The sequence below is a fragment of the Myotis daubentonii genome, chromosome 5 (assembly GCF_963259705.1).
Source record: "Myotis daubentonii chromosome 5, mMyoDau2.1, whole genome shotgun sequence".
Classification (NCBI taxonomy): Eukaryota; Metazoa; Chordata; class Mammalia; order Chiroptera; family Vespertilionidae; genus Myotis; species Myotis daubentonii.
The window spans coordinates 25,279,359-25,294,282 of record NC_081844.1 but is presented as its reverse complement, the minus strand read 5'-3'; the positions used below and the strand labels follow the sequence as shown (position 1 = coordinate 25,294,282).

At 53.8% G+C, this 14,924-nt stretch overlaps 1 protein-coding gene across 1 annotated transcript in view; it reads right to left on the bottom strand.

Moving 5' to 3' along the window:
• LOC132234519 (adhesion G protein-coupled receptor E2-like) overlaps positions 1–14,924 on the bottom strand; it is a 51,944-nt gene that overhangs the window by 25,793 nt on the left and 11,227 nt on the right. The window contains exons 5-12 of the mRNA XM_059695471.1: positions 14,691–14,837; positions 13,954–14,100; positions 11,011–11,157; positions 9,545–9,691; positions 6,724–6,870; positions 5,961–6,107; positions 304–350; positions 105–182 (exon numbers count right to left, since the gene is read on the bottom strand). Of these exons, the coding sequence (XP_059551454.1) occupies positions 105–182; positions 304–350; positions 5,961–6,107; positions 6,724–6,870; positions 9,545–9,691; positions 11,011–11,157; positions 13,954–14,100; positions 14,691–14,837 (1,007 nt within the window). The remainder of the gene's footprint in view (positions 1–104; positions 183–303; positions 351–5,960; positions 6,108–6,723; positions 6,871–9,544; positions 9,692–11,010; positions 11,158–13,953; positions 14,101–14,690; positions 14,838–14,924) is intronic.

Sequence of the window (14,924 nt, the reverse complement as noted above, 5' to 3'; positions counted from 1 at the left end):
CAGAACAGGGCGCCATTGTGTTGGGGTCGGTCTCCTTTCAGACCAAGGCTTCCTCTGGTCTCTATGGGATGCCTCCACCTGCCTCCCCTGGGTCCTGTCCTTACCTGGATGGTGTCCTGGGCCGAGGCAGACTTGAAGTTTCTGAGCAGGTCCTGAATTCTTTCAAAGAAGTGGGAGAGACTCTGGGGAAAGGAGATGAGGCCTTAGAGAGCTTCATGCATGGGTCAGGGAGCGTGGGGAAATGGGTGGATGGTGGGATGAATGGAGGGACCTTGCCTTCTGGTCCCAGCTGGAGTCATTCACCTGGCTCTTGATTCCAGGGGGCGGGTTCCAGGTAAGGAAGGAAATCTCTGCAGGGGACAGAACAGCAGTTCATTAGGTGTGTGAATGTGTGTGTGTGTGTGTGTGTGTGTGTGTGTGTGTGAGAGAGAGAGAGAGAGAGAGAGAGAGAGAGAGAGAGAGAGAGAGAGTTGGAGGCAGGATCTAGGGTCAGGTCCTACTTTCACACTGAGTAGTCCTTTGTTTATTCAGGAATCTGGGCCCCTCCCCTCTCTGTGCCCCACCCCCTTCCTGTGTCCAGTCCCCCCCCCCCCGCCAACGCCTTGGCTGGAGGTGATGACCCGGGCTGACTGCACATCCCTGAGTGGCGGTCACGGGGTTATGGGAAGTGTGCAGAGGCCTGACCCACAGCAGGTCAGCCCCCACAGAGGTACAGGTTGTGAGATATTAGATACCTTTGACCCAGTTAGTAATTAGCTGTTGCCTGGGGTCCCCAGGAGCCTTCCCCTTGGTACCCCAGCTCCTTCTGCAGGACCCCCAGATCTTTTCCCATTTAGTCTCAAAGAATGGAAGCCTGGCCCAGCAGGGCACCCACAGCATTCAATGTGCTGAGTTCCTGTGGCTGCTGGTGAATATGTGATCAGGTGGTTTGAGCTGTGGGTCTTTGGGAATGTGGGATCTGAACTCCGAACCTTCTTCACAGACGGTGTTGTTTGGGCCATTGGGGGACCCAGGAACCGGCTTCCAGCCAGACCTGCAGCGGCACTCATGGCTGCCCTTGGTGTTGTGGCATTGGGTGGATTTGTGGCAGGAGTTTTTCCCTGAGGTACATTCATTCACATCTGAGGACAAAGCCAGAGACAATGTGAGGCCCTCCCTCCAATCCTTGCTCACATCCTTCCTGCTCCTTCTCTCAAATCCCTTAGCAATTCACACCGAGGACACCCCACTACGCCCCACTCACCAGCCACCTAGCCCAACAGGATACATAATAGTGGTGCCATTTTCCACTGTGAAAGCACCATAAACTCAGAGTGCCCCTACAAGATGGACAGGACAGGACTGTGTGTGTGCAAGTGACATGCTAAAGCTGAAACAGCTAACTGGAGAGCACAAGGCTTGACCTTACAAAATCGAACAAATGTTAAAGGAAAACTCATTCGGCAAGCCCAAGAGTTGCAGAAACATGCCCCCTTTGAATGAATATATTACAGGAACTTCCGAGACCATAACCCTTGCACAGCCCCTAGGAGGAAGGACGCCTGACAGAAGGGCAAAGAGCAAGGCCATAAAACAACCACTGGCAGCACGCTCCAGATATGCACCAGCAGAAGCTGCCATGGCCCTCCCTGATATTGTATAAACAGAAGCCGCCTGTAGTGCCGTATAGACATGAGTGTCCACCAAGGCCTGCAGCTCTCCCCACCTGCATAAAAAGCCTGCCCCCTTTCCATGCAGCACTGACTCTTTCTCGAGATCGGTCCACCTGCACCCAGGTGCCATGAATAAATATTATTTTGACTACACTAAACCTTGAGTCTGTTCTGTGTGACCTGGCCCAATCCCCAACCTTTCAAAAACTGTTCACCTGTGCGCTAGGATGGACTGTGACAGGACCTGTGATGGACATCTAACGAGGAAGGATACCACACGGATAGCTCCCACGTGCTGAGGCTGTGAGCTGCGGGCTGTGGGCTGTGTTACCACTGGTACAGAGCTGCACTCATGCCCTTATTAGAACAGATTCAGAGGCTCATCCCTGCCTGGCCCCGGTGCCCTCTCCTCACTGCCTGCACTGGGCACACACCATTGCTGAAAGGGCTGCCTCGTCTCTGCCAAAGCGCCTTATGGCAGCTGCCTTTAGGATGACCCAGCAGCATAAAGAAGGTGTGGTACATTTATGGGATCTGAACTCTGAACCTTCACAGACGGTGTGATGTGGGCCACTGGGGGACCCAGGAACCGGCTTCCAGCCAGGGCAGCAGCGGCACTCATAGCTGCCCTCCGTGTTGTGGCATTGGGCGGATTTGTGGCAGGAGTTTTGCCATGAAGTACATTCATCCACGTCTGAGGAGAAACCAGAGAGAGTGTCAGGCCCTCCCTCCCGCTCCCTGCATGTAATGCTCCTGCCCGTTTTTTCAAATTACACTTAAGACACCCCACTAAATCCTGCCTATAACCCACCTAGCCCCACATATACAAAGTTGTGGTGACATTTTACACTGTAAAAGCCCCATGAGCTCAGGGCGCCTCTAAGGGTGACAGGGCAGGGCTTTGTGTCATCCCAAAGCTGTGTTCCCAAACTGTGGGGTGCGAGAGTAAGGGAGGACCTGTGATGGATTTCTAACCAGGGAGGCTGACACACTGATAGTTCCCACGTGCTGTGGCAGTGGGATGTGGCACCACTGTGCCCAGAGCTGCGCTCATGCCCTTATTAGAACAGATTCCAAAGCACAGCCCTGCCTGGCCCAGGGTCTCCTCTCCTCACTGCCTGCACTGGGCACCACCATTGCAGAAAGTGCTGCCCCTTTTCTGCCAAAGCCCCTTATGGCAGCTGCATTTAAGGTGGCTCAGCAAAGTAAAGAAGATGTGGTAAGTTTATGGGATCTGAACTCCGAACCTTCACAGACGGTGTGGTGTGGGCCACTGGAGGACCCAGGAACCGACTTCCAGCCAGGGCGGCAGTGGCACTCATAGCTGCCCTCCGTGTTGTGGCATTGGGCGGATTTGTGGCAGGAGTTTTGCCCTGAGGTACATTCATCAACGTCTGAGAAGAAACCAGAGAGAGTGTCAGGCCCTCCCCCCGCTCCCTGCATGTAATGCTCCTGCCCATTTTTTCAAATTACACTTAAGACACCCCACTAAATCCTGCCTATAACCCACCTGACCCCACATATACAAAGTTGTGGTGACATTTTACACTGTAAAAGCCCCATGAGCTCAGGGCGCCTCTAAGGGTGACAGGGCAGGACCGTGTGTGTGTGTGTGTGTGTGTGTGTGTGTGTGTGTGTGTGTAAGTGTCATCCCAGAGGTGGTTCCCCCTACTGTAGGGCAGGATGCAGTGAGGGAGGACCTGTGTTGGACTTCTAACCGGGGAGGCTGCCACACTGATAGCTCCCACGTGCTGAGGTGGTGGGCTGTGTGCTGTTGGCTTGGCACCACTTCATCCAGAGCTGCACTCCTGCCCTTATTGGAACAGAATCTGAAGCTCAGCCCGCTCAGCCCAGGTGCCCTCTCCTCACTGCCTGCTGGGCACACACTATTGCTGAAAGTGCGCCCCCTTCACTGCCAAAGCGCCTTTTGGCAGCTTCCTTTAAGACGCCTGAGAAAATAAATAAGACAAGGTACGTTTATGGGATCTGAACTCCGAACCTTCACAGACGGTGTTGTGTGGGCCATTGGGGGACCCAGGAATTGGCATCCAGCCAGGGCGGCAGCGGCACTCATAGCTGCCCTCGGTGTTGTGGCATCGGGTGGATTTGTGGCAGGAGTTTCGCCCAGAGGTGCATTCATCCACATCTGAGGACAAACCAGAGAGAGTGTCAGGCTCTCCTTCTACTCCCTGCACACAACCCTTCTGCCTCTTCTCTCAAAGTAAACCGAGGACACCCCCACAACACCCTGCTTAACAGCCACCAACCCGGACAGTATACAAAGTTGGGTGACCTTTTCCGCTGTAAGAGGACCACAAGCTCAGAGCACCCTTGCAAGGTGAACAGGGCAGGACTGTGTGTGCCAGTGTCATTCCAAAGCTGTGTCCCCACCTGTGGGGCAGGATTGACTGGGGAGGATCTGTGATGGACTTATAAACAGAAAGGCTGCCACACTCATAGCTACCGTGTGCTGAGGCTGTGGGCTGTGGCACCCCTGCACCTAGAGCTGCACTCCTGCCCTTATTAGAACAGAATCTCAGCTCAGCCCTGCCCGGCCCCGGTCCCCTCTCCTCACTGCCTGCACTGGGCACACACCATTGCTGAAAGTGCTGCCCCTTTTCTGCCAAAGCTCCTTATGGCAGCTGCCTTTCAGATGGCTCAGCCAAGTAAAGAAGATGTGGTTCTTTTATGGGATCTGAACTCCAAACCTTCACAGACGGTGTTGTTTGGACCATTGGGGGTCCCAGGAACCGGCTTCCAGCCAGGGCTGCAGCGGCACTCATAGCTGCCCTCGGTGTTGTGGCATCGGGTGGATTTGTGGCAGGAGTGTTGCCCCGAGGTACATTCATCCACATCTGAGGACAAACCAGAGAGAGTGTCAGGCTCTCTCTCCACTCCCTGATCTCAAAGCTCCGACACATTCTTTCAAATTACACCCAGGACACAATGATAAACCCTACCTAAAACCCACCTAGCCCGACATATACAAACTTGTGGTTACATATTCCACTGTAAAAGCTCCATAAAGTCAGAGCACCCCAGCAAGGTGGACAGGGCAGGGCTGAATGTCATCCCAAACCCTTGACCCCTACTGTGGGGTAGGATAGTCTATGGGAGGGCCTGTGATGGACTTCTAACAAGGGAGGTAGCCACACTCATCCCCTTATTAGAACATTTCTGAAGCTCAGCCCTGCCTGGGCCAGGTGCCCTCTCCTCACTGCCTGCACTGGGCACACACCATTGCTGGAAGTGCTGCCCCTTCTCTACCAAGGATCCTACTGGCAGCTACCTTTAAGATGGCTCAGCCCAGTAAATAAATGTGGTTCATTTATGGCAGCGGTTCTCAACCTGTGGGTCACGACCCCTTTGGCGGTCAAACAACCCTTTCACAGGGGTCGCCTAAGACCATCCTGCATATCAGATATTTACATTATGATTCATAACAGTAGCAACATGACAGTTATGAAGTAGCAATGAAAATTTTATGGTTGCGTCACAACATGAGGAACTGTATTTAAAAAGCCAGAAGGTTGAGAATCACTGATTTATGGGATCTGAACTGCGAACCTTCACAGACAGTGTTGTTTGGGCCATTGGGGGACCCAGGAACCGGCTTCCAGCCAGGGCGGCAGCGGCACTCATAGCTGCCCTCGGTGTTGTGGCATTGGGTGGATGGGTGGCAGGAGTATTGCCTCGAGGTACATTCATCCACATCTGAGGACAAACCAGAGAGAGTGTCAGGCCCTCCCTCTACTCCCTGCACATAAAGCTTCCTTCCCCTTCTGAAAACAGACACCGATGACACCCCCACTACTCCCTGCTTAAATCCACCAGGCCTGACAGTATGCAAAGTTGTGGTGACATTTTCCACTATAGAAGCACCATAAGCTTAGAGCACCCCTGCAAGGTGGAGAGGGCAAAATTGTGTGTGTGTGTGTGTGTGTGTGTGTGTGTGTGTGTGTGCCAGTGTCATCCCAAAGCTGTGCCTCCATTTGTGGGGAGGATGGATTGGGGGAGGACCTGTGATGGACTTCTAAGCAGGGAGGCTTCCACTCTGAGAGCTCCCACGTGCTGAGGCTGTGGGCTGTGACATCGCTGTGCCCAGAGCTGCGCTCATGCCCTAATTAGAACAGAATCTAAGCTCAGCCCTGCCCAGCCCAGCCCACCATCTCCTCACTGCCTGCGCCGGGCACACGCCATTGCTGAAAGTGTTGCCCTTTCTCTGCCAAAGTCCTATGGCAGCTTCCTTTCAGATGGCCCAGAAACATAGAGAATTCGAGGTTCATTTATGGGATCTGAACTCCGAACCTTCACAGACGGTGTTGTGTGGGTCATTGGGGGACCCAGGAATCGGCTTCCAGCCTGGGCTGCAGTGGCACTCATAGCTGCCCTTGGTGTTGTGGCATTGGGTGGATTTGTGGCAGGAGTTTTGCCCGGAGGTGCATTCATCCACATCTGAGGACAAATCAGAGAGAGTTTCAGACCCTCCCTCCACTCTCTGCACACAACCCTCCTGCCCTTTCTCTTAAAGTACACCGAGGACACCCCCAGTACAACCTGCTTAACAGCCACCTAGCCCTACAGTATACAAGCTTGTGGTGACATTTTCCACTGTAGAAGCACCATAAGCTCAGAGCACCCCTGCAAGGTGGACAGGGCAGGACTGTGTTGTGTGTTGTGTGTGTGTGTGTGTGTGTGTGTGTGTGTGTGTGTGCCAGTGTCATCCCAAAGCTGTACTTCTATCTCTAGGACAGGATGGACTGTAGCAGGACCTGTGATGGACTTCTAACCATGGAGGCTGCCACTCTGATAGCTCCCACGTGCTGAGGTGGTGGGCTGTGGGCTGTGGGCTTGGCACCACTTCATCCAGAGCTGTGCTCATGCCCTTATTGGAACAGAATCTGAAGCTCAGCCCTGCAGGCCCAGGTGCCTTCTCCTCACTGCCTGCGCTGGGCATACACCATTGCTGAAAGTGCTGCCCCTTCCCTGCCAGAGCTCCTTATGGCAGCTGCCTTTAAGAAGACTCAGTCAAGTAAAGAAGATGTACATTTATGGGATCTGAACTCCGAACCTTCACAAACAGTGTTGTTCGGGCCATTGGGGGTCACAGGAACCGGCTTCCAGCCAGGGCGGCAGCGGCACTCATAGCTGCCCTCGGTGTTGTGGCATTGGGTGGATTTGTGGCAGGAGTTTTGCCCTGAGGTACATTCATCCACATCTGAGAACAAACCAGAGAGATTGTGAGGACCACCCTGAATTGCCAGCACACAAAGCTCCTGCCAGGTCTCTCAAATTACACTCTGGACACCCTCCAAACCCTGCCTAAAAGCCACCTAGTCCAACAGTATAGAAAGTTGTTGTGACATTTGCCACTGTAGAAGCACCATAAGCTTAGAGCGCCCCTGCAAGGTGGACAGGGCAGGACTGTGTGTGAGTGTGTGCAAGTGTCAACCCTAAGATGTGCCCTAACCTGTTGGGCAGGAGGGACTGCGCGAGGACCTGTGATGAATTTGTAACCAGGGAGGTTGCCACACTGACAGCTCCCATGTGCTGAGGCTGTGGGCTGTGGCACCCCTGCACCTAGAGCTGCACTCCTGCCCTTATTAGAACAGAATCTAAGCTTAGCCCTGCCAAGCCCAGCCCACCATCTCCTCACTGTCTGCACTGGGCACACGTCATTGCTGAAAGTGTTGCCCTTTCTCTGCCAAAGCTCCTTATGGCAGCTCCCTTTAAGGTGGCTCAGCCAAGTAAAGAAGATGTGGTTCATTTATGGGATCTGAACTCTGAACCTTCACAGACGGTGTTGTGTAGGCCATTGGGGGACCCAGGAACCGGCTTCCAGCCAGGGCGGCAGCGGCACTCATAGCTGCTCTCGGTGTTGTGGCATTGGGCAGATTGGTGGCAGGAGTTTTGCCCAAAGGTGCATTCATCCACATCTGAGGACAAACCACAGAAAGTGTCAGGCGATATCTCAACTCACTGCATGCATAGCTCCTGCCCATTTTCTGAAATTAAACTCTGGACACCCCACTAAACCTTGCCTAAAGCCCACCTAGCCCAACATATACAAACTTGTGGTGACATGTTCCACTGTAAAAGCACCATACGCTCAGAGCACCCCTGTAAGGCGGACAGGGCAGGACTGTGTGTGTGTGTGTGTGTGTGTGTGTAAGTGTCATCCCAGAGCTGGTTCCCCCTACTGTAGGGCAGGATGCAGTGTGGGAGGACCTGTGTTGGCCTCTTAACCGGGGAGGCTGCCACACTGATAGCTCCCACGTGCTGAGGTGGTGGGCTGTGGGCTGTTGGCTTGGCACCACTTCATCCAGAGCTGCACTCCTGCCCTTATTGGAACAGAATCTGAAGCTCAGCCTGCTCAGCCCAGGTGCCCTCTCCTCACTGCCTGCTGGGCACACACTATTGCTGAAAGTGCATCCCCTTCACTGCCAAAGTGCCTTTTGGCAGCTTCCTTTAAGATGTCTGAGAAAATAAATAAGACAAGGTACGTTTATGGGATCTGAACTCCGAACCTTCACAGATGGTGTTGTTTGGACCATTGGGGGACCCAGGCATCGGCTTCCAGCCAGGGCGGCAGCGGCACTCATAGCTGCCCTCGGTGTTGTGGCATCGGGTGGATAAGTGGCAGGAGTTTTCTCCCGAGGAACATTCATTCACATCTCAGGACAAACCAGAGAGAGTGTAGGGCCCTCTCTCCACTCCCTGATCTCAAAGCTCTGGCACATTCTTTCAAATTACCCCAAGGACACAATGCTAATCCCTACCTAAAAGCCACCTAACCCGACATATACAAAGTGGTGGATACATATTCCACTGTAAAAGCTCCATAAGTTCAGAGCACCTCTGTAAGGTTGACAGGGCAGGGCTGAATGTCATCCCAAACCCTTGACCGCTACTGTGGGGCATGATAGTCTATGGGAGGGCCTGTGATGGACTTCTAACAAGGGAGGTTGCGACACTCATGCCCTTATTAGAACAGAATCAGAGCTCAGCCCTGCCTGGCCTAGGTGCTCTCTCCTCACTGTCTGCACTGGGCACACACTGTTGCTGAAAGTGCTGCCCCTTCTCTGCCAAAGCTCCTTATGGCACCTGCCTTTCAGGTGGCTCAGCAAAGTAAAGAAGATGTGGTACATTTATGGGATCTGAGCTCTGAACCTTCACAGACGGTGTAGTTTGGGCCATTGGGGGACCCAGGTATCGGCTTCCAGCCAGGGCGGCAGCGGCACTCATAGCTGCCCTCGGTGTTGTGGCATTGGGCGGAATAGTGGCAGGAGTTTTGTCTGGAGGTGCATTCATCCACATCTGAAGACAATCCAGAGAGAGTGTCAGGCCTTCCCTGCATTCCCTGCACATAAGCCCTCCTGCCCCTTCTCTTAGAGTACACTTGGGACAGTCCACTAAACTGGGCCTGATAGCCACCTAGCCCGACATATTCAAAGTTGTGGTGACATTTTCCAACCTTAAAAGGACATTAAGCTCATAGCACCCCTGCAAGTGGGACAGGGCAGGGCTATGTGTGTGTGTGCCAGTGTCATCGCAAAGCTGTGTCCCCTAACTGTGGGGCAGGATGGACTGGGGGAGGACCTGTGCTAGACTTCCAATCAGGGAGGCTGCCACACTGATAGCTCCCCATGTGCTGCGGCTGCGGGCTGTGGGCTGTGGCCCCGCTGGGCCCAGAGCTGCACTCCTGTTATTAGAACAGAATCTGAAGCTCAGCCTCGCCTGGCCCAGGTGCCCTCTCCTCACTGCTGCACTGGGCACACACCATTGCTGACGGTGCTGCCCGTCTCAACCAAAGCCCATTAGGGAAGCTTCCTTTCAGATGGCTCAGCAACATAAAGAAGATGTGGTCCATTTATGGGTACCGAACTTCGAACCTTCACAGGTGGTGTTGTGTGGACCACTGGGGGACCCAGGAATCGGCTTCCATCCAGGGCGGCAGCGGCACTCATAGCTGCCCTCGGTGTTGTGGCATTGGGTGGATTTGTGGCAGGAATTTTGCCCTGAGGTACATTCATTCACATCTGTGGACAAACCAGAGAGAGTGTCAGGTCCATCCTCCATTCCCTGCATGCAAAACTCTTGTCACTTCTCTCAAATTACACTCTGGACACCCACTAAAACCTGCTTAAGAGTTACTTAGTTGGAACTGTATACAAAGTTGTTGTGACGTTTTCCACTGTAGAAGCACCATAAGCTTAGAGCGCCTCTCCAAGTTGGACAGGACAGGACTGTGTGTGAGTGTGTGCAAGTGTCATCCCTAAGATGTGCCCTAACCTGTTGGGCAGGAGGGACTGGGCGAGGACCTGTGATGAATTTGTAACCAGGGAGGTTGCCACACTGGCAGCTCCCATGTGCTGAGGCTGTGGGCTGTGGCACCAATGCGCCTAGAGCTGCACTCCTGCCCTTATTAGAACAGAATCTAAGCTTAGCCCTGCCAAACCCAGCCCACCATCTCCTCACTGTCTGCACCGGGCACACGTCATTGCTGAAAATGTTGCCCTTTCTCTGCCAAAGTCCTATGGCAGCTGCCTTTCAGATGGCTCAGCCAAGTAAAGAAGATGTGGTTCATTTATGGGATCTGAACTCCGAACCTTCACAGACGGTGTTGTGTGGGCCACTGGGGGACCCAGGAATCGGCTTCCAGCCGGGGCGGCAGCGGCACTCATAGCTGCCCTTGGTGTTGTGGCATTGGGCGGATTTGTGGCAGGAGATTTGTCTGGAGGTGCATTCATCCTCATCTGAGGACAAAGCAGAGATAGCGTCAGGTGATATCTCAACTCGGTGCATGCAAAGCTCCTGCCCATTTTCTGAAATTACACTCTGGACACCCCACTAAGCCTTGTGTAAAGCTCACCTAGCCCAACATATACAAACTTGTGGTGACGTTCCCCACTGTAAAAGCACCATAAGCTCAGAGCGCCCCTGTAAGGCGGACAGGGCAGGACTGTGTGTGTGTGTGTGTGTGTGTGTGTGTGTGTGTGTGTAAGTGTCATCCCAGAGCTGGTTCCCCCTACTGTAGGGCAGGATGCAGTGAGGGAGGACCTGTTTTGGACTTCTAACCGGGAGGCTGCCACACTAATAGCTCCCACGTGCTGAGGTGGTGGGCTGTGGGCTGTGGGCTTGGCACCACTTCATCCAGAGCTGCACTCCTGCCCTTATTGGAACAGAATCTGAAGCTCAGCCCGCTCAGCCCAGGTCCCCTCTCCTCACTGCCTGCTGGGCACAAACTATTGCTGAAAGTGCGCCCCCTTCACTGCCAAAGCGCCTTTTGGCAGCTTCCTTTAAGATGCCTGAGAAAATAAATAAGACTAGGTACGTTTATGGGATCTGAACTCCGAACCTTCACAGATGGTGTTGTTTGGACCATTGGGGGACCCAGGCACCGGCTTCCAGCCAGGGTGGCAGCGGCACTCATAGCTGCCCTCCGTGTTGTGGCATTGGGTGGATTTGTGGCAGGAGTTTTGCCCGGAGGTGCATTCATCCACATCTGAGGACAAATCAGAGAGAGTTTCAGACCCTCCCTCCACTCTCTGCACACATCCCTCCTGCCCCTTCTCTCAAAGTACACCGAGGACACCCCCAGTACAACCTGCTAACAGCCACCTAGTCCTACAGTATACAAACTTGTGGTGACATTTTCTACTGTAGAAGCACCATAAGCTCAGAGCACCCCTGCAAGGTGGACAGGGCAGGACTGTGTTGTGTGTTGTGTGTGTGTGTGTGTGTGTGTGTGTGTGTGTGTGCCAGTGTCATCCCAAAGCTGGACCCCAACCTGTGGGGCAGGGTGGACTGTGGGAGAACCTGTGATGTTCTTCTAACCAGGGAGGCTGACACACTGATAGCTGCAACGTGCTGAGGCTGTGGGCTGTGGCACCGTTGTGCCCAGAGTGACACTCATGTCCTTATTAGAACAGAATCCGAAGCTCAGCCCTGCAGGCCCAAGTGCCCTCTCCTCACTGCCTGCACTGGGCACACCCCATTGCTGATGGTGCTGCCCCTTCCTGCCAGAGCTCCTTATGGCAGCTGCCTTTAAGAAGACTCAGCCAAGTAAAGAAGATGTGTTTCATTTATGGGATCTGAACTCCGAACCTTCACAGACGATGTATTGTTTGCCGTGGGAGGATTTAGGAGTCGGATTCCAGCCAGGGGGACAGTGGCACTCATGGCTGCCCTCGGTGTTGTGGCATATGGCTAATTGGCGGCAGGAGTGTTGCCCCGAGGTACATTCATTCACATCTGAGGACAAACCGGAGAGAGTGTCAGGCCCACCTGCATTCCCTGCATGCATAGCTCCTGCCAGTTCTCTCAAATTACACTCTGGACACCCCACTAAACCCTGCCTAAAAGCCACCTAGCCCGACATATACTAATTTGTGATGACGTTTTCCACCGTAAAAGCACATTAAGCTCAAAGCGCCCCTGCATGATGGATGAGGCAGGACTGTGTGTGTGCAAGTTTCATCCCAAAGATGTGACCCACTCTGTGGGGCAGAATGGATTGTGGGAGGTCCTGTAGTGGCCTTCTAACCTCTGATGGCTGCCACACTGATAGCTCCCATGCACTGAGGCTGTGGGCTGTGGGCTCTGGCAGCACTGTGTCCAGAGCTGTATTTCTGCCCTTATTAGAGCAGAATCAGAGCTCAGCCCTGCCTGGCCAGGTCCCCCTATTCTCACTGCCTGCACTGGGCACACACCGTTGCTGGAAGTGCTGCCCCCTCTCTACCAAAGCCCGTTATGGCAGCTGCCTTTCGGATGGCTCAGCAAAGTAAAGAAGATGTGGTACATTTATGGGATCTGAACTCCGAACCTTCACAGATGGTGTTGTTTGGGCCATTGGGGGACCCAGGAACCGGCTTCCAGCCAGGGCGGCAGCGGCACACGTAGCTGCCCTCGGTGTTGTGGCATTGGGCGGATTTGTGGCAGGAGTTTTGTCCTGAGGTACATTCATCCACATCTGAGGACAAACCAGAGAGAGTGTCAGGCCCTCCCTGCATTCCCTGCACATAAGCCCTCCTGCCCCTTCTCTTAGAGTACACTTTGGACAGTCCACTAAACCTTGCCTGATAGCCACCTAGCCCGACATAGTCAAAGTTGTGGTGACATTTTCCAACCTTAAAAGGACATTAAGCTCATAGGACCCCTGCAAGGTGGACAGGGCAGGGCTATGTGTGTGTGTGCCATTGTCATTCCAAAGCTGTGTCCCCTAACTGTGGGGCAGGATGGACTGGGGGAGGACCTGTGATAGACTTCCAATCAGGGAGGCTGCCACACTGATAGCTCCCCATGTGCTGCGGCTGCGGGCTGTGGGCTGTGGCACCGCTGTGCCCAGAGCTGCACTCCTGCCCTTATTAGAACAGAATCTAAGCTTAGCCCTGCCCAGCCCAGCCCACCATCTCCTCACTGTCTGCACCGGGCACACATCATTGCTGAAAGTGTTGCCCTTTCTCTGCCAAAGTCCTATGGCAGCTGCCTTTCAGATGGCTCAGCCAAGTAAAGAAGATGTGGTTCATTTATGGGATCTGAACTCCGAACCTTCACAGACGGTGTTGTGTGGGCCATTGGGGGACCCAGGAATCGGCTTCCAGCCAGGGCGGCAGCGGCACTCATAGCTGCCCTTGGTGTTGTGGCATTGGGCGGATTTGTGGCAGGAGATTTGTCTGGAGGTGCATTCATCCACATCTGAGGACAAAGCAGAGATAGCGTCAGGTGATATCTCAACTCGGTGCATGCAAAGCTCCTGCCCATTTTCTGAAATTACACTCTGGACACCCCACTAAGCCTTGTGTAAAGCCCACCTAGCCCAACATATACAAACTTGTGGTGACGTTCTCCACCGTAAAAGCACCATAAGCTCAGAGCGCCCCTGTAAGGCGGACAGGGCAGGACTGTGTGTGTGTGTGTGTGTGTGTGTGTGTGTGTGTGTGTGTAAGTGTCATCCCAGAGCTGGTTCCCCCTACTGTAGGGCAGGATGCAGTGAGGGAGGACCTGTTTTGGACTTCTAACCGGGAGGCTGCCACACTAATAGCTCCCACGTGCTGAGGTGGTGGGCTGTGGGCTGTGGGCTTGGCACCACTTCATCCAGAGCTGCACTCCTGCCCTTATTGGAACAGAATCTGAAGCTCAGCCCGCTCAGCCCAGGTCCCCTCTCCTCACTGCCTGCTGGGCACAAACTATTGCTGAAAGTGCGCCCCCTTCACTGCCAAAGCGCCTTTTGGCAGCTTCCTTTAAGATGCCTGAGAAAATAAATAAGACAAGGTACGTTTATGGGATCTGAACTCCGAACCTTCACAGATGGTGTTGTTTGGACCATTGGGGGACCCAGGCACCGGCTTCCAGCCAGGGTGGCAGCGGCACTCATAGCTGCCCTCCGTGTTGTGGCATTGGGTGGATTTGTGGCAGGAGTTTTGCCCGGAGGTACATTCATCCACATCTGAGGACAAATCAGAGAGAGTTTCAGACCCTCCCTCCACTCTCTGCACACAACCCTCCTGCCCCTTCTCTCAAAGTACACCGAGGACACCCCCAGTACAACCTGCTTAACAGCCACCTAGTCCTACAGTATACAAACTTGTGACATTTTCCACTGTAGAAGCACCATAAGCTCACAGCACCCCTGCAAGGTGGAGAGGGCAGGACTGTGTTGTGTGTGTGTGTGTGTGTGTGTGTGTGTGTGCCAGTGTCATCCCAAAGCTGGACCCCAACCTGTGGGGCAGGGTGGACTGTGGGAGAACCTGTGATGTTCTTCTAACCAGGGAGGCTGACACACTGATAGCTGCAATGTGCTGAGGCTGTGGGCTGTGGCACCGTTGTGCCCAGAGTGACACTCATGCCCTTATTGGAACAGAATCCGAAGCTCAGCCCTGCTCGGCCCAGGTGCCCTCTCCTCACTGCCTGCACTGGGCACACCCCATTGCTGATGGTGCTGCCCCTTCCTGCCAGAGCTCCTTATGGCAGCTGCCTTTAAGAAGACTCAGCCAAGTAAAGAAGATGTGTTTCATTTATGGGATCTGAACTCCGAACCTTCACAGACGATGTATTGTTTGCCGTGGGAGGATTTAGGAGTCGGATTCCAGCCAGGGGGGCAGTGGCACTCATGGCTGCCCTCGGTGTTGTGGCATATGGCTAATTGGCGGCAGGAGTGTTGCCCCGAGGTACATTCATTCACATCTGAGGACAAACCGGAGAGAGTGTCAGGCCCACCTGCATTCCCTGCATGCATAGCTCCTGCCAGTTCTCTGGAATTACACTCCGGAC